Raw genomic sequence first — 26,478 nt, forward strand, 5'->3', positions numbered from 1 at the left:
TACAGGCCATTTACCATTTAAATAGACACAAGTAATCAGTTGAACAAAATATTAATTAAACAAACTGGCATCAGTCAATAGTTAGGCAAGCAAGCAAAATAATTTTGCAAGTTGGCAAAACAATCAATCCATCAGTGAAAAAAAATATTAACTTGTCAAATTATTAAAACATCAAATATGTATCATTTGTGTAAATGTGAAGGAGTGTCTTCCTCCCCTCATCCCCAACCAGCAGATGACTGCACCTCACTGCACATGGTTCTGCTGGAGGTCTTGTCCTTTTAAAATGGAGTTTTTCCTTCCCACTGTCACCAAGTGCTTACTCACAGGAGGTTCTTTAAATGTTAGGGTTTTCTCTGTACTATTGTAAGCTCGGGATTGTGAAACATATGAAATAAATGCATACAATTTGATCTTGTAATAAAAAAGAAATAAATCAGAAAACAACCAGAAAAACATGCTCAAAGTGCTGAGCTTCTTTATTTGAACTATACCAGACTGAGCAACTCATCAGAATCGGAGTTTCTGCAGCAGAAACCTTAAAATGTTACATCTACAACACACCTGATACTTTCTGATATTGAAGCAGGATTTTATCAAATAATTCATCTGTCTGTTTGAGCAGATATAATGTGAGAAAACTGTCTTCATTATTTCCATAAAATTACCATATCTTTAATATGACTTCACTCAGCTTTCTAAAAGTTTCACAAATTAAAACTAGAACACAGTGTGGTTATGAGCAGTTAGAGGCTCAATACGTTTGAATCGGTGATCATTTCAAAGAATTTAAAGGATGAGCTCAATAATAATCCCTAAGAATCTTCTAATCAAAGCTCAAACGTCAACGATTTTGAGCCTGTGAGGGCTTTTTAGACTCAGAACTGCATCCTCTGGTGGCTGTGGGAGGAACTGCAGCTGAGTTTAGTAGAGCTTCATGGAGGCCTCAAAGAGCCGACTCAGATCCTCCACCGTGTGCGCTCTGGGAGACAGCTTGGTCACTCGCTCCTGGAAACAAACCAGAAGAAATAAAACATAAATCAACACATGTATCCAAACAAATATCTCCTTAAAGCCATGTTACAAATAGCACTTCCTTGTGAAGGACACAGGGCCAGGGTGGACCAGGCCTAAACCTGGTCCACCCTGGCCCTGTGTCCTTCACTATCTCACATTACATCACATTTGCAGATATGAAATCAGCTAATTCAAAGAATCAAAGAAGTCTATGAATAACAAGGTCGCATTAAAAGATTACATGGGGAGAAAACACAATACTACGGGGCCTTCCACTCTGTCTGGACAGTTTAATACCCTTCTAACATTCAAACCAGAAAACAAATTGCACATGTTTTTGAGGAAAAGCATACAAAGCAAGTAGCCTCTGAGTTCGACCAGGATCTGAACCCAGGACCTCTCACACCCTAATCACTAAGGTCTTGAATAATCGTCACAAGGAAGCAAACTGGGGATAGAAGTGACATCAAAAGAGAGAGGTTGATGTCTTAATGTAAACATATGGGATGACTCAAGAAATTCACAGTTTAACCCAGGAGTACACATATGAAGGGGGACTCTGACCCACCTGAGGGATAGTTCCTTTCACTAGTGCCGGGATGTCGTCTTTGGTGTATCCCACAGCTCCCAGTCCATCTTCCACGTGCAGGTCAAACAGAATCTGACGCAGCGTGTCGGCCAGAACGGCACCCGCATCCTCCCTCTTCACCTGCCGGATATCTGCACCTGAACATAGCGCAGAGAAAGTCTGTTACTGCACAATTTTTAAAGAGTGATGGCAGTTTTGGTGAATTTGGATATTTTCTATTGATAGCTGAAGAAATAAAGTGCTACTACTGCAAAAAAATAAAGAAAGAAAATTACTTTTTTTCTATTTTAGACTTCTTTAAAAAGGTACAAAGAGCCCTTAAAAACCTTATTTTTGAATACCTTCAATATTCTTAAATAACTGAAAAGTCTCTCAATGGAGGCATTTAAGGTCCCGCTGACTGTCTTGGATGTTTGATGTTTCACTGTTTGTGTGCCCTGTTGTTGTTGGATGTTCCTCTCCAGTGTATTTCTGTCTTTTTTTCTAACTGAGTGATTTTATTTGGCTCATTGAAGTCTGGAAACCTTTTGGTTTGGCTGGATAAATAAAGTAGACATTCCACACAGTCTCTATTATACTAAATCTAATATGGCCTAGTGTGAGGCGTTCAGGTACCGAGGATCTCTGCGGCCTCAAGGTGGCGCTCCGGACACATCGGGGCTGTGAAGTTGAAGACGGCCGGAGACGTAAGGACAACGGAGAGCCCGTGAGGCTGAAAACACAAAGTTTAACAGAACATTTTATTTAAAAGCTACACAGGTCGAGTATGAAACAAAGTAAAGTTCTGTGTGGAGTTCCTCAGGAAACCTGCACGGGTCCATCTCAGTCAGAGGTGTAGTGTTTTGTTTAAGCACCAGAGCATTGGCCACGTTTGAGTCATCCTTTGTTTCTAATCTTGTTTGACCATCATTCAGCTCTAATTAAGCAAAGTGATCAAATGTCAGAATGAATTTAAGAATATGAAGTCATCTGTCTGACCATCCTCATCAGTTCTTCCATGCTGCTCACAGCTCTCTCCCTCCCTGGTGTCTTTTCTCTCAGTCTTTCCAACGTTGCCATCTCTCTACTTCACTTATTTCTGCTCAATTTTTAATTCTGCATTATTCTCATCACAACATGTGAGTAATTAATAAAATATCACTAAAAACTTTATAATAATGCCAGAGTACCTCAAGTTTTTTGTTGGTGAGTTTGTACATAAATGATTTACCTGAAATTTGTACCTGTAGTGTAACTTACTAATGATATACTTTTATATCTATATGTTAAAAACCAAGAAGCAACAGTCCCTTTAAAATAAACAAACCCATAGCTCTTCACTCACTCCTGACCCTGCGTGTTTATAGCTGAGCCCTCTTCTGCTGAAACCAGCAGAACTGAAGTTAACTAAGTTTCAGGGTTTTAGTCTCATTTCTGCACAGAAATCAAATTCAAATTCAAATTTTATTTGTCACGTACACAGTCATACACAGTACGATATGCAGTGAAATGCTAGTACAACTGCTCGTGACCTAAAGAAAACAAAAAAGGAAAAGGCTATGAATAAGATAGGAAATAAATATGAAAAATTAAAAAGGGTAAATTTAACTAGGAAGGAATAAAATATAAATTAAGGTTAAAAATGAAATAACTGTACAACACAAATTAGAATGAAGGGTAAATTTAACTGGGAGAATAAGATAAAATATATAAATTAAAGTTGAAAATAAAATAACTGTACAACAAAATACACAATATAGAACTATATAAGAATGTATGAAGAAATATAAATAAATATATACACAATAACAGCAGCGTGATTTAAGTAATGAAGTGAAACAATGTCCAGAAAGTCCAGTGTGTGTAAGAACTGTATGTGTGGGTCAGTACTGTGTGGTGGTGTGATTGAGAGACCGTATCGCCTGCGGGAAGAAGCTCCTCCTCAGTCTCTCTGTGTTGGTCTTCAGGGAGCGGAATCGCTTTCCTGACCTCAGCAGAGAGAACAGTCTGTTGTTGGGAGGCTGAGGTCCTTCACGATCTTCCTGGCCTTGGTCCAGCACCGCCTGCTGTAGATCGAGTGCAGGTCAGGGAGCTCAGAGCGGACAACCCTCTGTAGAGCTCGTCTGTCCTGCATGGTGCTGTTCCCGAACCAGGTTAAGATGTTTCCCGTCAGGATGCTCTCTATGGTGCACGAGTAAAAGTTCCTGAGCACCTTGGAGGGCAGTTGGAAGTCTCTCAAATCGGGTCATAATCTAAATATTTTTGTGGGACTTTGCTCAAAACACCATTCTCCTACAGTGTCTTCTTTCTATTAGACTCATACACTTCAGATAGAAATATGTATCAACCTCATCTGTTAATGTGACTGTGTTAAGATAAGAAGGAACTTTATTGTCCCACGTGGCCAAACAGTACTATAGCAGCACTTGCATGTGAAAACCAGCTCCAAACCTCGAGAAGTAAATTACTTATCTAATTAGTAAAAATTTGTTTCCCTTAATACAGCTCCAGCAAACATTCAAGTACATGATGATGTGACTCCAAAGTACAATAGATGTTGGGACAAAGGAGAGCTTATAGCGATTTGTTTTACAAGTACTTGCTGTTTACTGGGGCCGAGGGTAATAAGTCATACTCTGAAAAATGGATCATTAACAATTTTATGAGCCTGAGGAAAAAACTGATTTCTTGTATCTTGATTGGAGAGATTGGTGCTCTTTCATTTCTATGTTTGCATATTTTCATTGCCGTTTTTACCAGTTTAATCTTCAGTCTTGACTTTACTGTAAGTAAACCAAATCAAGCTTCTGCACCATATCTAATCAAACTTTAAAGCACTGCATTATAAAAAAAAAAAAACCCATAACCTTATCGCTACGAACGATGTGTGTTAGACTTTAAAAAGTACCTGCAGAAAAATAAAGGCATGCAACTGTCCACATGTCACAGTAACAGCACCTTCATGTACTCAGGCCTAGAATGAGCGATAAATTGTGTTCATGGTACAGGCCAGCTGCTTCACACAGAGTTCTGTTTGTAATAATGCAGCTCTCTTTTGGATAAATCCTAAATAAATAACCGTGGAAATGTTGTTTTCCCTCTTGGAAAATGAAAATCATCACTCCAGCTGCACTACACCAGTGATCTCAGCCAAAAACATCTGTTTGCAGTGCCAGCTGTCAGTAGCGGTTTTTGATACGACACGCGGTTGCCCGCGGCGGCATCGTGGTGGGGTGCGGTATCACGGGCATCGGCAAAATAAAAAATTGTTCGTACTCATGCTGCCCTGACATCAGCCAGCGCATATTGGGAATGGCATGGGCACCGATCGGCTTTCTATTGTGGCTAGCTTGACTGTGACTTCGTAAGTGACGGCTCACTTGACCGCGGTCCCATTAGCTGAGAGTTTGGGCGCCCTCCGTTTGCAAGGTGCGACTGCTGCTTGAGGGGGCGGGGCAGCGGGACAGACACCAGAAATTATGATACAGACTTGTAATTTGCACCGATGCTTTTTCGAAATTCTGTACGCGAAAGGTGGGTGCACCTGCTCTGGTGCTGAAGTCAAAGTAAACTTTATTGTCATCAGTATATAGAGAGACAAGACGACGAGGCTCCAGTTACAGCAGTGGAAGAAAACAAACAATAAATATAAGAAGAGTAAGAAAAATAAATATAACTTCAGGACTCAGGTTAAAGTGATCAATAACAATTTAAAATTTATAATTTACAGTTTGATGATTTAAAGTCTCACACACAACCTGTCGAAAGGGGAGGGGGGCCAGCTGCTTCCAAATAGAGCACATTTCATTCATAATGTTGTAAATCCAAGCCCATTATGTATTCATGATTTGAATCCTGGGTTGTGCAAAATCGCAGAAACACACCTTAGACAAAGCAAATCTGTGAACTAAGGTGTAGGTCTGTTAGGTTATGTTGTGGTGATCATCGAGTTGGGGGACTTATGTTCATACTGAAGTGCAAAATTAAAACCAATGGAAGATGGACAAGAAAAGTTCAAAGTCATCAGGTGCTCAGTTTAGAAAAAAGAGAAAAGAAGAGGAGGAGAAACGAGCAAAAGATAGAGGCAAGCAGATGTGTGATTGGATAAAGGCGGGTCATCCTGAAACAATCAGGATCAGAATACTTTATTAATCACTAAGGAAATAATGTGGGTTACAGTTGCTCCAAAAAGAAATGGTAAAAATAGTAACAGTAACAGACTCAACTCCAAACAATACATTATGTTACAGATTTTAATATTAATTAGTCATTGTCAATTGTTGATTTGTCCTGTTCTCATTGTATGACGAATTATGATGGCTGTTTGGTAGCTGTTTGCATACTATGCATACTCTCTCTAACTTCATATGTGTGTGTGTGTGTTTCTCTGGTGAAATTCAGTATGGTTCCGACAACAGTTTTATGTTAATGTATAATCCTTAATATGTTTTATGTGTGTGTGTGTGGCGCCCAGGGCGCCAAACAGGCTAGGACCGTCACTGCCAGCTGTGATGTCCAGTAATGATCACTCACCACTAGGGGGTGCTCCACGTTGTAACCCTTGGCTGAGTGAGTCTTGACGTTTCCTGCGATGGGATAGGACATCCCGTGACTGAAAGGAGGGAACCACAAACAGGTTGAAACGCTCACGCAAAGGTCTGGATCAGTTTAGCTCAAATAGGAAAATATGCACGTTGGCTATGAGAGCTCAAATAAACTGCAACATAAGACCAGTCCTACAAATAGAAAAACACTACAAAAGCACACAAAACACATTGCAGGAGGGGGCAGTAAAGTTGTATGTCTCAATCACATGAATCATACAATACTGCAGATACATGTTTGCTATTAGCTGTATACCATTAGCTTGTTACTTTCATCACATGATTGACTCCACAAAAACACTTCTGGTTTGTTATCTGTTTTTTTTTTTTTTTGTTCTTCTGCATCGTCTGCTGGTGTTTCTACATTTTCAGTGCATTTCATCCACTCATCACTGTAAATAAGGCCTTAAACTGTCCCTAAAGTTTCAATGTGATGTCACCAAAGTGTTAAAGAACACCTACAATCACAGGTGACATTTTAAAACCACGATCAGCTGTCTGTACTGCAACACTGCAGAAACAGATCCATGAACTAATGAGCTAAAAACCCTCTTCAAAGCCTGATTTCCTTTCTCACTGATGAAGTTCAAGGAAACGTTTGCAGTTTAATAGAAACAAATTAAATAATTAAACAGATTTCAAAAGAAGATCAGCTGATGAGCACAAACAGCCTGCATGCAGGATTACAGGAAATCTCAGTCTTAGTCTTACCACAGATGAACCCCGGCATTCCCAAAGCCAATCCCCGCAAACACGCTGGCCAGGTGCATGCTGGAACGAGCCTCCAGGTCCTCAGGGTCTCGCACAGCTCTGTAATCAATCAATCAAGACTTATTTCAATTACAAATGAATTCAGTTGAATGAAATGCATATCATGGATATACTTTAGCTGTAGTTGGGGCCGTACCGTTTCATGTACTTGGCAACCACGTGGAGAGCATGGCGGGACCAGACATCGCTGATGGGGTTGCTGCCCTGGTAGGCTGGGCGGTTGATGGGGTTTGTAGGGCAGGGGCTCCTCTGGTCGTAGGGCAGGGCGGTGTATGACTCCAGGGCATGACTGAAAGGCAGAGATCAATCAGTGTGATGGAAGTGTCTCACATCAGGTTGGCAGTATCTCTACCTCTACGAAAACATGAAGGGAACACGCCATCATCACAGCAAATAATAATTATATTAATACTAATAATATAATGATAACAAAAATATTAATGATGAATCAAAAAAGACAGAAAATGCAGAAAATGAATAAATGTCCTTCATAAGTACAGACAGACCAGAGGACGTCGAAGCCACTGTTGGCGGCGACTCTCTCAGGCATGCTCAGTGTGTGCGTCGGGTCCACGATGCCCAGTGTGGGTCTGATGGCTCTGCTGGCAATTCCTGAGCATAAACAGCCAATCACAGCTCAGGGTCCATCATAAGAACTTGGATAATGAATAACAGCTCCCGCAGCTTGGTTTCTATTGGCTGATTTATGATTTCTATTAAATCTTCACTGACTGTCTTTCTAAAACATCTCAAAGGGGAAAATCAACTTCTAATATGCTTTTATATCCCTATTTTTATACCTGTTTTGGCTTTTAAGGGCTCGTAGTCGAAAATGGCGACACCTGTGGTCTCACTGCCGGTGCCTGCAGTTGTGGGAACTGGACACAAAAACCCAAAGTTAGCCACAAAGATGGAGGAAGAAGGAAAAAAAGCGGGACGCGTCATACCTGCAATCAGCGGTTTCACAGCTCCACTCACCGGCTTCCCTTTGCCAATCGGAGCGTTGACAAAGTCCAGGAAGTCGGCATCGGGGTGACACGCGTACAGATTGGCCGCTTTACATGTGTCGATCACTGAGCCACCGCCCACCGCCACAAACGCATCAAAGGCGTGGTTTTTAGCAAAGGAGATGGCATCTTTAAAGCTGAAATTCAGCAGAGATCGAGCTGAGGTCATTTCAGCTGATAAATTAACTTATTCATTTACTTACTGATTGTCTGCCATTAACACTGCTTAAGTATTTCAGCACTCTGATGTGCACACGGTTCATTCTGTGTGGAGGAAGAGTCATGTGACCCTGTGAAAAGCCCCTATGTAGGTATGTGAGCTGACTCAGAGCCAGGAAAAAGCCTGGCTCTGATGAACTTTCTTCTCTCCTCCCTGATGAGACATTTTGGACACAAAGACATGTTTTTTTCTCTTCATCTGACAGGCAATCATTAATCAGACCGTCACTTGTGACAGTGACCTCATTGAACGCACCTGGAGTCCGTTGGCTCGACGCGGACATTGTCATAGACTTTGTACTTGACTCCATTTTTCACTAGAGACTCCACAACAGCCTTCATTGGAGGAAGTTGGGACAAGTTCCTGTCTGTCATCACGCAGACATTTTTTGCGCCGAGGTTCTGCAGGTCCTGCACGCAGAGAACAGCGAACAGCCACAATGATAGGAAGGACAACACAGAGAGCCACATTGGTCACTCCTTCTCAATGCATCACATTAAAAGAAGAAAGAAAAATTCCTATCTGACCATCACATGACAGCAATGAGGAGGATGAAGATGGTTACCATGCCGATCTCTTTGCTGACTCCTTCTCCATAGCGGATGTTGGAACTCGCCATCTGAAGGAAATAAAAAGAGAGTGAGTGCAGTACCTACCTGAGTAGGTGCTAATGGAAAAGGGATATAAGTGTGTAGTTTATCAGTCTGTTTATCATTGGGATAAAGACTGTCCACACAAAGACGAGCAAGTCAAGACTGATGGTGGTACACATAAAGTTGAGGATTGTTACCTCACCCACAGAAATCCTTATGACCCAGTGACCTTACGCATTTATCCAAGATAGAGACACCTAAGTATCAATCTGAAAATCCTATATCGCCTCATTCTTGAGTTACTGTGTTCACAAACTTGTGGGTCTATGCCATGGCCTGTCCAACAGGGTGCCAATAATACCCCATCAGCCTTTTACGGCTAAGGAGTAAAAATGCCACTGTGCAGACTTTGCATGAAATAAAGATGAGATGAGCAGCATCAAAGAACTTATACAAACTCAAAACTTGGAATTTTTGACAACCTCAACAGTCTGTAGGTGGAGGTCACAGGTGTCAGTTCCTGTTAATGCACCACAGGAAATACAGATACGGTGGTTTGGGAGTTAGTTCTAGATCAACAGATCCATGTGTAACATGCGAGCCGCAAAGTTTGTACTAAAATAAGCTGTGTAAACATGTTGGGACTATTTCTGCTGGAAAGTTGGAAAGTTGGACATGTCAACATTGAAGTCTATGGGGACTAAGTTACTCCTTGGACCCTCTGCTGGATGTTAGAAGAACTGCAGCTTTCATGCTGCTTTGATTTTTAGTCTCTCCTGTATTTGTACAGGTCAAAGCTTCAAATGAAATTCAGTGCATTTTCAGAGCAATCCCACAGACTAAAGGAACTACTTTGTGGGTCTTAGAAAAGGGAGGAGCTCGGTTTGGAGAGCTGACAGTTTTAGCTACTTCTGCAGATGAATCCAGGAAAACATTCAAAACTTTAAGTTCTCATTCTGTGGTTGGTTGAATCCATCAGTTGATTAAAAAAATGAAAGAAGCTTCATTTGAATGTGTGAATGTGAGCTGAACTCTGAGCTGACACACGTTAATGATTTACATCTCCTAACAGCCTTCAAGCTGAACTTCTTAAATCAGACACTTATTAAACAGAGTCTGGTGTGACGTTACCTCAAAGGCATAGTCAGTTTTCCGGACGGTGCAGGGTGCCGCTCTGACACCTGCAGAGATAGAAATCAAGCCATCAGTTAAGGATCCACATTGATCAGGATGCACTTGTCTGCTTTTTCAGAGACTCTGATAAATACATGAATGATGTGTAGATGAGTGCAGGTTACCCTGGTGGAAGGTGTTGGAGTGAGCAGGACATCTGCACCTGTTCACACAGAGACACACAGAGCAGAAGTCATGTCACCAATCTGCACATTTAGAGAAGGTTCAGCAGTTGAGTTGTTGCAGTAGCTTGTGAACATCTCATACACAGGAAGCATTTCCCTGTCATTCTTCCTCCAACCTGACAAAGATGGGTTCAGTATTTGAACCCAAACTGCCAATGTCCACTCATGAAAACATCCAAAAAGGAGACCATTAGGTTTTTATGTTAGTGTCACGATGTTTCCACGTCCTATGACTCCACTACAATGTGATTGGTCATTTGCAATGTTGAACCTGGACAAAGATTAGTTTTGTTAATTCAGGAACAACACCATGATATCAGAGCGAGCATTAGACGTCAAACTGTGCAAAATGTGAGGATGCACTGACAATTTACATGAGAGAATGTGAAAGGGGCTCTAAAAGCATTAGATATTCCAGGTGCAGCTTTACACCTGTACCTGGTCACATGTGCTCCCAGAAATCACTCAAATTTCACTTTTTTTTAATCGGAAATGTATGCAGTCACATTTGACCACACGTCAAATGTGACTGCAAAACTAGGAGTTTTAATTTAAAAAATCTTTCAGTGAAACATGTTTTTCACAGGTGAGCCGGATTTTAAAGAACTCTCTTCTGATCCAGAACTTGTGGCCTCCTGAGCTCTTCCCTCAATAAAACTGAACTTTAACCGGAAAATTCAAAAACGCTGTTATCTTTGAGCGGACTCTGGCACACTCTGTCTCCGCCCCTCGAAGGAAACCATTAACAGTTCTTTTCAGTCTGGATGAATCTATTTCCGGTTCGAATTTAACTTACGCCGCGCGCTCGAGTTGCCTAAGCAGGTGAACGACCCGGTCCCGACCCGCCATGTCCAAGATGTGAATGACCCTCTGCAACGAGCAGCCGACCCCGGTCAACAGGTTGCTTCCGCCTCTGATTTTCACAATAAAGGCCGCTCAGACACATTAGAAGCACGAGGACAGACGTAGAAAACACCCGCTGGGCTGTCATTATTATTATTATTATTGTTGTTGTTATTATTATGACAAAATAACGAAATCAAGGCAATAATTCCTCACATGGTACAAAAAACTTTAACACAAAAATACTGATATGAATATAAATATAAATCACAATATTTAGATATAATTTACTGTGTATGAGAAAGTAAAATGTTTAATACGTGTATATGCTTCATTACATTCACAAATTTACAAATACCCAGTAAGAAATAGATATAAGAAAAAAAATCATGTGCATGGACTGAACATGAGGTATTTGCAGGCCATGTGTATACATATTTTATGTATATCCTGAGGCTTTTAGTTGTTTGGAGTTGAGGAGTACAAAGTGAACTTTATTTACATATTATAAACTGTAGTAGTTACGTGGGCAAGGGATAGGATGTGGGATTGGGCAGAAGACTGTTGCACATGAGGGTGGTACATAGGTGCTGCGGTGTCAGGTTCAGGGGTGCTACAGTCCTAGGGAACAAGTTGTGTTTCAGTCCGTTTGTGTGTGTTTGGCTAGTTTTTAAAAATGGAAGCAGCGTGAACAAATGGTGTCCTGGGTGTGTACCATCTTCATGGATTTGCCCAGCCCTCTTCACAAAAGTGGTGTAAAGATGACCCAGAGATGCCAGCTGTTAGCTGACTATGTTTTGTCCTGTTTCCACAACACGCTGGGGGGCCTTTTTGTCACTTTTGGCGCGACTACCATACCGGACAGTCATGGAGGTTGTTAGGATGCTCTGTAAAGTTGACCTCCAGGAACCTGAAGCTGAAGTGAATGTACGAATATTGGTTTTAATTCTCATCAGCCTGCAGCAGCACAGAGGACTTATTTTTAGATACATGTATTAAATCACATTCAGGATATTTTCGCCTTTTCCCTTTTTTAACAATAAAACAATAAATCAAAGAAACACAAAGAGTGATGCATTGTAGTGATGATGTGTCAGAACAGGGACTCAAACTAGCAGCCTTCAGCCTCTTCTGCAGGCTTGCTCATTCACACCTATTCACACCTAGCTGCCCATAACATCCCTGTTTACAGTCAGTCCTGCATTTTACTCCATTAGCTGCAAATGAGTTGAAGTAACACTTAAACAAGTTTCTCTTCTGATGGACTTTGCTTTGTATCACAAAGTGGCTTGTTATAGTGTCACTACTAGTGAAGTTTTCTACTCAGCTTCACTTTTAAAAGGTAGAAATTTGTTGTGTGGATCAAGTGCTGTTCATCTTCTTTCGCTGTAGGGGTCGCCACAGCTCATCATATGTTTCCTTTCACGCTATCATTGGCATCACACCTCTGCGTTGGGGTATGAGTCTCGCTACGGCTGGGTCTCAGGTACAAATCCCGTACGAGCCCTGGCAATCTTGCGTCAGGGTTTCTTCATGTAGTCTGTGCATGTTATCAAGTTATGTCATGTTATCATGTTGTGTTTAACACAATGTGTATGTCCCGTATGTGCACGTCTGTGTGCCCCCAGTACAGGTGCAAATGTGCGGGCGAAATTCCAGTTTTATTTTGCATAAATGAAATGTGCAAAACACAATTTTAAAAATCTGAGCAAACAGAGGTCTCCTGTTTTCCAACGTTTTCCTGGAAAACAGGTAATGTGAGGTTCACACACAAGGGTACAGATGAAATTATGTCGCTGCTAATTAATTAAAAAATATTGAGGCCAGACAGAGTTCGTCATGCGGAATATTTGTGACACTTTTATTGGATTTGTTACATTTGGTACCGGGCTGGCAGCATGGTCTCTGTGGCGCAATCGGTTAGCGCGTTCGGCTGTTAACCGAAAGGTTGGTGGTTCGAGCCCACCCAGGGACGGCAGTTTTTGCTAGAAATGTTAGATAGGGGTTAAAAGCAAGCCAAACAGCTTTGCGATAACACAGATACGTCCTGCTTGGTTGGGAATTAACAGCTGGCACAAACGTTGTCTAATGTTGTGTTTTCTCTGAGGTCATCTGATTAACTAAGTAAAACTCTTAGATCATCTAATTTAGCTTTCTGTGAGAATACCATGAGTAATTAACAGATCACTACTAACCACTAATTCAAAGCCACTTCCTGACATAACAGGTTTATCCAGGATTTGATTCTTACAAAGTGAGAATCAAATCCTGGACATAGAGTCACAAAGGCCTACCGTAACTTTCAGCTGTCTAAAGAAACGTTCTTAAACAGAAGGAAAGTCAAGCATACACAGTGGGTCAGCTGCTCCATTTTCCAATCAAAATGTAAATACATCTTTTTATGTTATACATGATTCATTATGTAAACAAATAACAATGTGGGAGAAACTCTAATTATGGCAGCCTCTCCGGAGAGAGGAGCATTTATAGGACCAATATCTTCTAATTAAAGTGATTGAAGATGTTGGGTGATGCACACAGTGTCGTTAACAGATTAGAAACATTCACAGCAGTACACACACGCATACACACACAAATTATTTTTGTCCCTGCTCCCTCAAGTCAGCATGCTTCCCGTAAGCTCTCTACGTGCTCGCCCTAAATGTGTAGATGACTGCAGCGCAGTGGGTAAAACTATAAATAGAAGATAAACAAAATCCCCCCATGTCTGTTTGCAGCTTGACCCCATTACTGAACATTAGCAGGATTTTTTCATATAGTTGTATTATTTACTGCGTTATATATAAGCTTCTGCTGAAGGTTTAGTTAGTAGAAGAGAAGCAAATTCCAAAAAGTCACGAGTTCAAATTCCTTTGCTGCCTTCTCTCATTTGTGAGTTGGTAAAACTTTAGTCATGCGAGGCAGAGACTGGAATGAAGCCAGTCACATGAAGAGTCTTAATGTCTAGATTGCATTGTGATTCTGTTCACTGAGTCGAATAACATTTAGTGTTTGACTCAATGATAATTTATGCATGGTGTAAAGTATCACACTCATTCTTAGTCTGACTTTATTTGGAATTTAAAAGTGTATTCATCTAATCCCAATATCTTCATCACACACCTTGGTGTCCCCTTAGAAGAAGGTCTGGTCATGTTTTCTTACACTGCTACCCCCAAGACCCAGACAAGCAGAAACAAGGAAATTGATTGACTGATTTTTCTTAATTGCATTTCTGCATTAAAACGTAAGTGGAAACATAATTTTGCATGGTTATTTTCTGAAATATTCAGAAAAATTCTCTCTCTCTCTCTCTCTCTCTCGCTATATATATATATATATATATATATATATATATATATATACACACACATTTGAAATTCCTGATGATATGAACCAAAGCGTTCTAATTTGGACTTATTACTCAATAAGGTCAGATGGTTTTGAGTTGGTTTTGAAGTTGGTTCAATTGAGTAATTTGGCACACCTCAGCCTTATTCTCAGTCTCTCTTCCTTAAAAATGACATGCCAATCTTTGGCTAACTGCATTTTAGGAATCACCTTGTTGGCACAGCGCTGTTGTTTTATGCTTGTCAAACTGTGCTATTTTTGACATTTACCTTAGATTCAACTAAAGAAACAAAATTTTTGTTTGTTTAGTTTTTTGTAATTTATTTTGCAACACTTTGTGTTGACTCAACACTGGCTCATTCACTTTCTCTGAAAATTGTCAGGAACAAGGAATGGGCTTAAAATGAGTGAAACAGCAGTTAATCTTCTGTCCCTTGAAGTGGACAGAAGGTCTAGTTTGATCGCAGTTATAGGATGGTTGAGTGAGACAGAAAGGATTTTCCTCTGAACTGTGGAGGTGGAGCCATGCTTAGAGCTGTTAGGAGATGAGGTGGAGGTGGAGGAAGGTCAGACACAGGACATTCCAGGTTTTGAGGAGCCGGGGGAAAAAGCAAATTAATGACCCTCAAACTTCATTATGGATAAGAAGTATTGTGTGAGCCAGGACTCTGAAGCTGTGGGATTTGGTTTCTCAGCTGCCATATAGAAAGGGAGCCATCGTTCCATGACAGCCTTGTTGCACTTTGTTTAAGACAGTTCTCTCTTTCCAGTAGCCTTTATTAAAGTCTATTCAATTCAACTCCTTATTTATATAGGGACAAATCTACCACAGTCTCTTCAAGGCACTTTATATAAAACCAGAGCAATCAGACCATCCCCAAGAATAAGCACTTGACGACAGTGGGAAGGAAAAACTTCCTGGGCCTTAGGACATAAATAGAAACAGTTTACTTCAAAACTACAAGTGCATATTAATTTCTTTTAGGGGTGGGGTTGGAAGAGGTTAAGCCAAGTTGTATTTAGCATTGTCCTTGTTATTCAAGGCTTTTTTGTGATATTGCTGCCTTCTGCTGGACAGTTGGGTGTCCCAATAACTTTCATTCTGAATTAACTTGACTACACAGAAGGTCTCTTTAGTGTACTTCAACTCCTGGAGCGATTGGTGGGGGGAGGGGGGGGGGATAATTCATGAGAAATCCACAGATTGTGACAGTGAACCCAGCAACTATAGTTGCTCTACACCACCTTTAAAGATCATCTTTGATTGTACTACACCTTGCTCTGGTTGCATCTGCATCGACTGGCACATTTTCTAGCCGCCCATGTGTTGGTTTAAGTTGGCAGTGTTTGAATGCTGATTCTGTTGAGTTAAAAAAAAAAAACTAAAGGCCATTGTGTTTGTGTGTGTGTGCATAAGTATGTGTGTTTGTGTGCCTTACTGGCCCTTTAAGCCAGCTGTGATTGAAAGGACAGTGTGTGTGTGTGTGTGTGTGTGTGTGTGTGTGTGTGTGTGTGTATGAGTCAGCTATAGTGCACTATGGTCTGTGCTACGTTTGTCTCGCGTCTGTGGGGAGTGAGGGAGACAGCTGAGAGCTGCAGATAGACCACTCGCTCTCTCAGTTCTGACTCGTGTCTCTTATTCTCATTTCGCCCTTTCTCTTTCACTGCCATGGATCTCTTTTTATTTTAAGGATACGTTTTCTATATTGTCACCCTCATATGGATCACAGTGTGCTTCTTGCTCGGATTTGACAGCTGTGTGTGTGTGAGCCATGCTACGCGTGTTCATTCTGTGTGCAGAGCGGTTGCAAACGCCGGACGATGACATCAGTGATGCCTACTGCAGCGTCACCTATGAAGGTACGGACGGCTTGTTCATGGGGCCTGAAGGGAAAAAAAACAGCTGAGAAGTTGTTATTTGAAAGTGACCTCTGATTATCTTTCACGGGGTGGGGCAGAGAAAGAAGAGCTTACAGGAAAAAGAGACAGACCTAGAGGAAGAGGGAGAGAGAGGAGATGAGGATGTGAGCAACATGAAGAGTTAAAGCAGTCCAGAAAGTATGCCGACTGTGTTTCCAGTAAAGCACTTCTGTGTTTATAGATACCTGCAGTCTTTCAGCAGAGTTTATCTTATGAGGCGCTTCCTCGCTCGGCTTCAATTGCAGCTTCAGTTTACACTTCAATTTAAAGTAACATCCAGGTTCTTATAATTAGGTGACCTGATAAAAAAAAGAAATCTTGTTAAATGAACTGAGATTTCACACAGTCATGGTCTACATAAAACAAAGAAGTTATTCTTGTACATGACAAATGTCTGACTGTCTCTTTTGTGCTCCCATGAAATTGCCATTTGTGGTTATGAGTGATCTGTCGTGATAGCCGTTGGCCTGATAGTCTTGAAATTTAATCCACTCATTCACTTCCCCCCTTAGAATGAATTATAATAGATCACTGCAACATTTCAACTGTCCAATAAATTGGTTTAATTTATTGAGCAAATTCTAGCTTACCTTCTAACAAGTTTAAAAACATTGGTAAACATTATACCTACTAAAGACTTGTATGCTAATGTTGTTACTGTTAGCTGTTATCTTTAAGTAGAGGAACTGAACCCTGAGCCTGAAACCTGAACAGAAATCTGAAACTTCAATTTTAAGTTAAAGTAGAGTGCATTTAATTCCACAGGCCTCAGGTTTACAACCAAATACCAGCAACATTTTGTCCTGTATCGTCTGTAAACGCTGTTTAGTTGTGATTAGCAGATGCTAAGTAGCATGCTAAGGTTTGGAATTGGTAACCATTACCATAATTATTATTCTGTCCTATTATTCTGAAACATTTGTATTATTTGAAAATTAATTAATGTAGATTCAAGATGTGTAGAGTTTTCCATGGATCTCTTTTGGATCACACTTTTCTATGTGCCTACAGGTCATTTCAAAGAGCTTGATGTTTAGCTGCAGAGCATTCAGATGTAACCTGACTTCAAATCTGTTAGTGCATTTCTGTACTTTGTGCCAAAATGGTGTGGAGTACAGAAGTTTCGATCTAATTTCAGGACACTGGAGGCACACTTAAAAATAATAAAACCAGTTCATGAAGGATTCATTTAAAGCCCCAAAAAGCAAACACAAAACTCAAATCCAGAAATAACCAAGGCACAACACACACTTTGCCCAAGACTGAAGGGACAGCAGGGCTATTTATACACCGAGGGCTGTTAGGCACTAAAACGATTGTAATGACTGAAGTCCGTATTCACTCCTGTTAACAGGACTGCAACACATAAAACATAGAAATACCAAGGACCACAGCATTTTGTCATTCTGCTCGAGTGTTCAGCAAAAAAAGACTTTTGGACTTTTATGGACAAAAATATTTTATGTCTCAGCCGATGTAAAGCTTGGATAACTTGTTACTCTGAGCAAATTTAAAGTATCTGGAACGTTTGTCTATGTTCAAATTAACAGTAAACACACTGGTACTAATCTTGTATCCCAGCTGAGGGAAGTATTTTATTCATTTATTTATTCATCATTTGTTTGCTTTTAACATTTGGTTTGTTTTTTGAAAAGACTGTTTTGTCTTAAATGTGTCATGAACTCTTGACACTATGACTATGCACAAATGTTTCCCTGTGTGATATAGGCCACACACACACACACACACACACACACACACACACACACACACACACACACACACACACACAACTTCTGCAAGTCCTCTTTGCAATCTGTTTCAGGACAAACAAGTGTATTAGACTCGAAGTGTGTTATTGTGCATTCTTTTGTTTTAACGATTTCTGCTTGGTTTTTCTAAGCAAAGTAAACTTTTTCACTGGAAGCACAAAGATTAATGGGGACTGTTAACGTTTAACAAAAATTCTTAATATAGTAGTGCTGGTATAATTATTTCTGTTAGGGTTTGGCTAGTAACAGACCACTTTGATACTTAAGTTTTCATCCTTAAGTAATAGTCACTCAAAACTATAAAGTTAGTGTAACTTGCCTCTCTTAAGTTAAAGTGAGTTATTTTTTCTTTTGAAGCAGTGAGTTTCCAGTCATCCATCCATCATCTTCCAGTTATCCATAGAGGATCCCAAGGCATTCCTAGGCTTATGGGTTCTTTATTTACAATGGGATATTCCAGCTGAATGTCTGGAAATCACCCTGAACAGATGGATGAGGAACCTCAACAGTCTCCTTTTAACATGGAGGAGCACTGGTTTCATCATACAAAACTGCAGGCTTCTATGCACACTTAAAAATGGAATAATGACTTCCTGAAAGCAAAAAGATGAAATGCTTGGTTCTATGTCTTTGGCTTGAACAAATGAAAATATTCTAATATTCTAATATGGATCACAAAAAAAGAGTTAAATTTTCCAGCATGCAGATAGTTTATCCTGTCTTGAGGTCGGCAACATTTGCAGGTGAAATTCATGTCTAGTTAACCCTTGGAGACGAGAGATTTTGCAGTAAGTGGTCAATCAGAAATTCATATTTTCTATAGATGTGGATCTGATGTTGTGCTGTATAAAATGTTGCCTTACATAAAAGCTGCAATATAGTTTTATTGGAGAAAAACAAGTGATGCTCTTAGGAGCATGCAGTTCTTGCACAATCTTTAATGCATCACTGAAATCACTGTCTTTAAAATGTGACCATTTGGCAGATTTAAATGCCTGAATCATAGTAATGGTGAAACAACATAATCAGACTTTGTGTAATTATCAAAATTTGCAATACGATATAGTCTCCTGTATGCAAATGAAAAAGTGGTCATTACTGTGGTGGGTTAGGACAAAAACTCTGTGGCTGCTCAGTGAAAACATTGACGAACAGCTGAACACTCAGGTTGTTGTTGAGCTTCTCCTCCTCACTGATACAGTGGAACCCCGACTTACGAAATTAATTCATTCCCGAGGCTCTTTCGTAAGTTGAAAATTTTCGTAAGTCGAAGCACCCATCGCGTCTTTTGAGTGAACGATAGGCTATAGGCTAATTGCTAAGTGCAACAACAATACGTCGTTCAAGTGTAACAGCAAAGCGCAAGTATGAAAGCCAAGGGGGTTGTCACATGATTCGGAAGGCATTGTGAGCATTGTAGGCATTCTGGGCTCAGCCAATCAGAGCCAGCAGATTTTCGTTAGGTGGGCATTTTGCCGTAACATGGGAAGAAATATTGCCGTTAAGTGCCTTTGTAACTTGAATTTTCCGTTAAATGGGGTATTCGTAAGTCGGGGTTCCACTGTATCTGACACTTGTTCTGCTTTAACTCATCTGCTCCCCCTGATAGCTGAATGCTGTCTCTGCTGTGTCTGCTGCATCTGCTCCTAAAAACTGCTGCATCATTTCTTTGAATCAGTAAGGCCTCAAATGCTACTGAAGAAGAAAGGATAGTAACAGATACCCTGGTTTGGAAAGTGGAAGCTCATTAGATTATTTCGATCGTTTCTGTCCTAGCATCATCTGGTTTCTCTGCAGTGAGTCTAGGATTGTGTAAAGGCAGGAGACTGGACCTCAGAAATAAAAAAAAATGCAGAGACTTTCATCTGGGAATGAATAAGGGGAATTTTATTGCACTAAATCAGATCCTACATTAACACAAAAATCAACTGACAAGCATACCACATTCACTGTGTTGTAAAGTCAGGATGGCTAACATGGTACGAGAGCTAATCGCACATCAGGCTGATAAAGAGCATTGTAGTTTAATGGCTCTATAGTGTAGCTGGTTTAGTTCAGCACTTAAACGTGAAACCACAACCTCTGAACCTAATGCAGCAGTGCGGGTTTGATTCCATCATGAGGTCCTTTGTCTTTGTTTTCAGCCAGTTACTTCCAGTTTTAGTTTGATTCTTTGTTGTCTCGTGTGCCTTTAGTTTCACTTCCCCTTGTCATCTTGAATAGTTTCAGCTGTCTCATAGTGGAAATGCATGAACGTGCCTGCATTCCTTTGTTGTGTCATACTGTGTTCCTCCCATGTTAGTTCAGTTAGTATTTTTTCCCTGCTGGTGTCGGCTGTATTTTTGATCTTCATTATGTTGTATTCTAGGTTATCATCTCCCTTTTCGTTCTCTTTAAGTAGTGATGTCAAAGGCAGGTCTGAAGCTATTTCGCTGGAATTTTACAAGGTTAATTTTATATACGCATAAAATAAACTGAAACTGTGTTTTTTTTCAGTTAATCATATAATCAAGTGTAATTAGATCTGCTGACTGCCTCAGAAGAACAAGATGTGTGAGCACAGGGCAGATGAGAGGATGCTGCAGGAAAAGAGAGGAACAAACAGACAAGACACAGACTGACATGGCTTAGTTCATCAACACGGTTTACCTACATATGTGAACTTCCTTTAAATTTTATTTAAGATCAGAAAGTTTTCAATTACATTATACTTACGTGTTCAGCTTCCTTACAGTTTGATAATGGTAACAAAGCAGAGTTCAGACAGTTTAATCTATTACTAAATTTACTTTAGATAGTGAGATAGAGTGCATACAATTTAAAAAAGCAGACACCAAGTATGAGAATTTGATGTTACTATGAGAGGACTATTTTGAGAATATGGGTTCAGATGACTGAAAAGCTGTTTAATGTAGATGTTTAAAGGTGATAATTAGTTACACACACAAAAAAGTTTTGGGTCTGTTTTCTTTGAACAGCTGGGTACATTTGTAGGTACCAAAGTTCATATTTACTCAAGTGCTGGTCTCAAAACTCTCAGTAACATTTTATCTTTGCAGGTTGTTGCAGTTTATTTTCTGGCATGGTTCTGGGTCGCAGTGTTTATGAATCTTTTTTGGTTATTGTTGTTGATCTCAAAGAATGGGTTACATTTACTAGTTTAGTTTTCTTGTGCTTTTGAGTTTTCTGATTGTACTATCATCTGTTGTGGTTCAGATGATTTTAGGTTGTTTAGTTTCATGTCCTGTCCTTAGTGTCTCCTGTGGAAGTCAGTCTTGTCTCCATGTTTATTTACATCTCTGTTTCTTTCTCTTTCGCTCTCTCTCTTCTTCGCCTCAGTCATGTCTCTGTGTTCTGTCTCGTTACCTGTTCTCATGTTCGTCTCTTGGGTGTTTCATTCTTTTTCTCTTGAGTCGGTCGTGTGTTTGCATGTTTGTTTAACCTCATCTTAGTGTCAAGTTTGCATGTCCTTGTCTGCGTCTCGGTGTTCGTGCTACTTCCTGTTTTATTTTGACAGTTTTTGTCTCTTGTGTGTTATGTTCAGTTTTGCTTCCTCTGTCTAATTACGACCAATTTGTTCCCGCTGTGTTCAAATGTGTTCCCTGATCTTCCTGATCACTCATCAGTGTATATATTGTCTCTATTTTCCTCTGTTTTTGTCAGTGAGTCTGTTCATCTACAGCTATGATCCTGGTGGTCCAGGGGTCCCAGTGTTTTCCCAGTTCAGTGTTTCTTGATTAGTTCGTCATTCAATCTGATTTTCTTATTTTTATGCTGTTTTGCCTGTCAGCCTGAATAAACGGCTTGCCTTCTGTTAACTCCAGTCTCCACGCATCTGCATTTGGGTCCTCTCGCTGCTCCACTCAATCTGCTGCTGCAGATCATGACACTTTCTTGGATGCATGCTGATAAGTATAGTCTTATTTGTTTGTTTAAATTGAATTTTTCTACTTTCCTAAGGGTTCTGACAAAAAGGCCTAGAGACCGGTTGGCAACTGGCATCAACCACACATCCTTAGGGACAAACAAATTGAATGACCGGTTGGTGTGTGGTTGCTGACAGTTGCTAGGTGGTGATGTCTGCAAAAAGGTTAGCAGATTCACACCCATAATTTTCATTTAAAAACAAAAAAAGTACATTTGTCCTGTAATAGACAGCAATGTCAAGCAAACAATCACCAGTAATTTGGGGAATAGACATTTTTCCCTATGGTTGTCAGGGGACCATTGTGTGAACTCTAGGGTCATGTGACTGAAACAAAAGGTTTCATAGCAACCTTAAGCACACGCTTGCCAACTGGTCAGGACATACATATTTTTTTTTAGCCTATTAAGAATTGGCTTAAAGGGGTTGCTGACTGGTCTCTAGGCCTTAAGTACAGATAATAAACACACTGGTGTAACTAGCTGCTCTTGAGTAGTTTGTACTTGAACTTATCAACTTTTAAGATTGCGTATAATCAGCTTCAAAGATCCAAAGTTATCTTAAAGGATCAAAGAGAAATTTACTTCACATGGGACACACTGAGTCGAGCCTGAAGGCAGACAGAGATGCCCCAAAGTAAAAGAAATCACAACTGTTACTATTACAATATAAAGAAGAACTGATGTAAGATGAAAACATAAAGTATAACATTGATACAGCAGCACGGATACACTCCAGCAATTTTCAACATTTAATCAGAGGGTGAAATTTTGTAGGTATCCTGAAAAATCAGATGAAACTCAGCTTTCAGTTACCGAATAAGAAGCATACTGACAGCCTACTTCTGTTAGTACTTCTCATGCAGATGACTAGTTTATTTTCTCACCACTTTTCATAAAATACCATTTTAGAAATCAATTATAAATATATTATTGTAAAGCTTGTGTTAAAAACCTTTCATTAAAAAAACAATCCCATGAACTAGTTGCACGACAGCTTGTAGGACCCTTTTATTAACAAGTGACTCATAGATTACCAATATTTCTTATTGTTTTTTTGCTCAACACCTCATATTTTTTTCAAAACATTTCAGTATAATGTTTACATTATGAGGAATAACTTATTGGAAGGTGATTCAGGTTTTCCTGAACCACACTCACTTTATTCCAAATTTTAAAAAATTTGGGGTATGTGTGTCCCCCACTTTACATCTGCAGGTGGTGCTATCTCCCTGTGCATCTAGCTGGCACTGGAATTTATGTGTCTTAGAGTTAAGGCTCACAACTCTTCAACTCTGCTGCAGATAGCCTACATTTTTCTGACAGAATATTTAAATTAACCTTTTATAAATGTTCCACAACTTATCTCAGTGCAACTAAAACTTTTGGATTTTTCGACCTGATTTCGCTGCGAAGGGCACACATAGTCTAGTTGATCATTTCAACCAATTAAGATCGTGTCTTCTACAAGAAAATGCCAATTTTGAATTGATAAATCTAACTAAACAAAAGCCACTGAAACTCCTGGAATTATATACCAGTTCATTTTCTAGGATTTTGAAGGAAATCCAGAACATTGTTCCAAATTCCATAAGAACTGTTGGTTTTAGCAAAGGTGCCGGTTTACTGAAAACATGAGAGAGATGGAAGCAAATAAAGGGATTAAGAGAGAGACTGAAGTGAAAGAGGTGTGCAGGAAAATATTTGGGCAAGACAAGGAAATAACCAGAAGACGAGAGGAAAAGAGCACAGGAAATGTTGAGATTTCCTTTGGTTGTTGGGTTCCTGACATATTTGCTCACTGCCCTCTTTCCCTCCGGGAGTGTTACAGTGAGAAGAAAGAGACATCTCCGACTGAGAAGAAGAGCTTTTATTTTGTAGTTACTGAAAGAGGGAGATGTTGTGAGGCAATGTGGAGAAGCTATCTGAGGATATTTTCCTTTCTGATTTTTCTGGATTTTCATTCATCTTTCTGACTATTTTTCTTTCATGTTTTTGGTCATCAGTTTTTGGCAAATAAGGAAATAAGTTACTGATTGATTTATCTCTTCTTTTTGGTCTTTAGCTTGTAACTTTTTCGCCGCTACTGCTTTGGTTGTTTTCATTACAACTCCCTGTAGTCATGTAATCAGCGGTTCATTCGGCACTGGATCCACCTTGTATTAACCCTGTGACAGTGGGATTTGATTTTTTTCATTTCTGAGCGAGTTTTTACAGCCTTTCAGCTTTCAGGATCGTGCTGCGTTCAACATGTTACGCTGTATTATTCAGCGAGCCAACAACTTGAAACACTCTGACCCTCAGGCCAGTGTCATTTTCAGAGGTAAGAGGATTATGGGATGTTCAGGGCATGCATAAAGTCAGGGAATAATAGGATCAACTTGGAAAGTTGGCTGTTAAAAATATCAAGTAACATGTTCAAAATAAAACTGTTTCAGTTCTCTTAGCTTGTTCTTTGGTTTTTGGAAATATCTGTTTCTTTGGCTGCTGAAAGCTCAAGCTGGTGTGTGTGTGTGTGTGTGTGTGTGTGTGTGTGTGTGTGTGTGTGTGTGTGTGTGTGTGTGTGTGTGTGTGTGTGTGTGTGTGTGTGTGTGTGTGTGTGTGTGGTGCTTTTTTTTAATTTCATTTGACTTGAAAATTAAGGTGTAATATATGTAATTTGTAAAATTATGTTACTGTAGAAATAACAGACCATTGAGTTGATTGTAGTATTGCTGATGTCCAAGTTGAGTTTCGAATGAAAGACACACAATTCTTGAGTCTGTGTGTCTGGATAAATAAACTAGACATTTCACTGCAGCTATTGTACACCGTTTTTATCCAAGAATATAACTATGCACATATCTGTGAGAGATATCTAAGAAATGTGGGTTGCAAATGCTGGGAGTTGAGGTGAATGCTTTTGAATGGGAAATGTCTTAGCCATTTATGTTCTTCTTTTACATTTTTTTTTACATACATACACAGACTGCTGGTAACATAATATAACTAAATTGAATTAACTGAGTGTCTTTATTGCATGTGAAATTTCGGATCACCCATTGTGCTAACAAGTTAGGTTTTTATTCTTAACTGATTCTAGAAAGCCAGGGTAACTAGCTATTTGGCTAATTAGCTTTGAAGCATACTGATATTATTCCCACTAAAAGTTGTTCATGTTATTTATATAATTATGGCACTTTCACTGTACTCACATGTTTACCTTAAATTAAAGGAAAAAAAAAAAAGGAGTTCAGCTAGCATAAGCTGTCTCTTTGTCATTCAAAGCCTGTCAGATATGACTTTTGCAGCTTATTTTATAATCTCAGACATTTTTTACTGTGACATTGTTTTTAAATTAGGCAATAACACAAATATACTGATGACGAAAGTCAAATATGGTGGCTAAACAGATGGCTAACAGTGGCACTCAACACTGAACTTACTGGTGTTTAAATTTAATTCTATTACTAATGGTTATTAATCTGTCATTGCTGGAATCTAAAAAAGTACTGCATGAATGAAATTATTGAACTGCACCACTAATGTAGGTGGTCCTATCACTGCAGAAAATCTATGAATGGTAAATGGACTGGTACTTATATAGTGCTTTTCTACTCAGTTTGAGCACTCAAATGTAACGTCTTGATGCATTCTTAATCATCCAGGTAAGTAAATCTCCAAAAGTTGATTAGGTTTATCTGGACGTAGCTCTTTCAGTGGGAGAAACGTTTTGTCACTCATCCAAGTAACTTTTTCAATCTCAGCTGACTGCAGGTTTCCCCAATCTTATAAACAGTAATGCATGAAACTAGCACCACTGAATGAACAATGGGCTGGGAGGTTTCCAATCATTGATTATGCAAATTCTCATGACCATTTGATCAACAACCACTGATCAATGGTCATGAGCATTTGCATATCAATGATGGGAACCTCCCAGCCCATTGTTCATTCAGTGGTGCTAGTTTCATGCATTACTGTTTATAAGATTGGAGAAACCTGCAGTCAGCTGAGACTGAAGAAGTCACTTGGATGAGTGACAAAACGTTCGTTCCACTGAAAGCGCTACGTCCAGATAAACAGAGTCCACTTTTGGACACTATAAGTTGCGTGAAATCACCTTTTATTATTTATTCAGGACTTAAAGCCAGAACTGCAGCCTCCAGTCTAGACTTTGGTGTCTTAAAATCAGAAAAATGCCTAGGACGCAAACCAAAGTAAACCAACAAAGTTTTGGATTGTCATGTCATGATTCTGTTGGTTTTTGCCATGATTTCAATATTGGATAAATGCAGAAGCTCAAAGATTCCCAGTTAATAGAGAGGGAGATGTTGCAACACCTAAAAAGATGGAGAAAACAAACAAAATAAATCTTCTTCTACTCTTGTACCAGCGCTAGATTTCTTTCTGGTTGGCGACACCTATTGTTCAGTAGAATACTGCAGCATGTGGGACACGCCCTCTTCTCCATTATTCATGGTGACAGGGCTGTGGTGATGTCACAATCAGCGACAATAAATGAGCTCTTAGCTACTTTGCCTCAGCGGC

General features: G+C 39.7%; 2 protein-coding genes and 1 non-coding gene across 4 annotated transcripts in view; 2 read left to right on the top strand and 1 right to left on the bottom strand.

Annotated features, from left to right (window-relative positions):
- Positions 1 to 454: 454 nt before the first annotated feature.
- LOC113019226 (hydroxyacid-oxoacid transhydrogenase, mitochondrial-like) lies at positions 455 to 11,039 on the bottom strand. 2 transcript variants are annotated; one of them, XM_026162779.1, is made up of 14 exons: positions 10,935 to 11,039; positions 10,079 to 10,116; positions 9,912 to 9,961; positions 8,753 to 8,806; positions 8,443 to 8,597; positions 7,908 to 8,104; positions 7,761 to 7,838; positions 7,467 to 7,572; positions 7,097 to 7,249; positions 6,901 to 6,999; positions 6,119 to 6,197; positions 2,222 to 2,318; positions 1,586 to 1,743; positions 455 to 1,008 (listed from the first exon to the last, which is right to left on the bottom strand). In XM_026162779.1, the coding sequence occupies exons 1-14, from the start codon at positions 10,985 to 10,987 to the stop codon at positions 925 to 927; spliced, it is 1,401 nt and encodes a 466-aa protein (XP_026018564.1). In that variant the 5' UTR covers positions 10,988 to 11,039; the 3' UTR covers positions 455 to 924. The 2 variants fall into 2 exon arrangements, with proteins under 2 accessions (XP_026018564.1, XP_026018563.1); XM_026162778.1 differs by having other exon boundaries at positions 10,049 to 10,116.
- A 1,843-nt stretch (positions 11,040 to 12,882) lies between these two features.
- On the top strand, positions 12,883 to 12,956 carry trnan-guu (transfer RNA asparagine (anticodon GUU)). The gene has a single exon. It is a non-coding gene; the product is annotated as a tRNA-Asn (tRNA).
- Positions 12,957 to 15,895: 2,939 nt separating this feature from the next.
- Positions 15,896 to 26,478, top strand: part of LOC113014254 (dysferlin-like) — a 70,602-nt gene continuing 60,019 nt past the window's right edge. The window contains exon 1 of the mRNA XM_026155672.1: positions 15,896 to 16,192. Coding sequence (XP_026011457.1) covers positions 16,105 to 16,192 — 88 coding nt within the window. The 5' untranslated portion in view covers positions 15,896 to 16,104. The remainder of the gene's footprint in view (positions 16,193 to 26,478) is intronic.

The sequence above is a fragment of the Astatotilapia calliptera genome, chromosome 3 (genome assembly GCF_900246225.1).
Source record: "Astatotilapia calliptera chromosome 3, fAstCal1.2, whole genome shotgun sequence".
Classification (NCBI taxonomy): Eukaryota; Metazoa; Chordata; class Actinopteri; order Cichliformes; family Cichlidae; genus Astatotilapia; species Astatotilapia calliptera.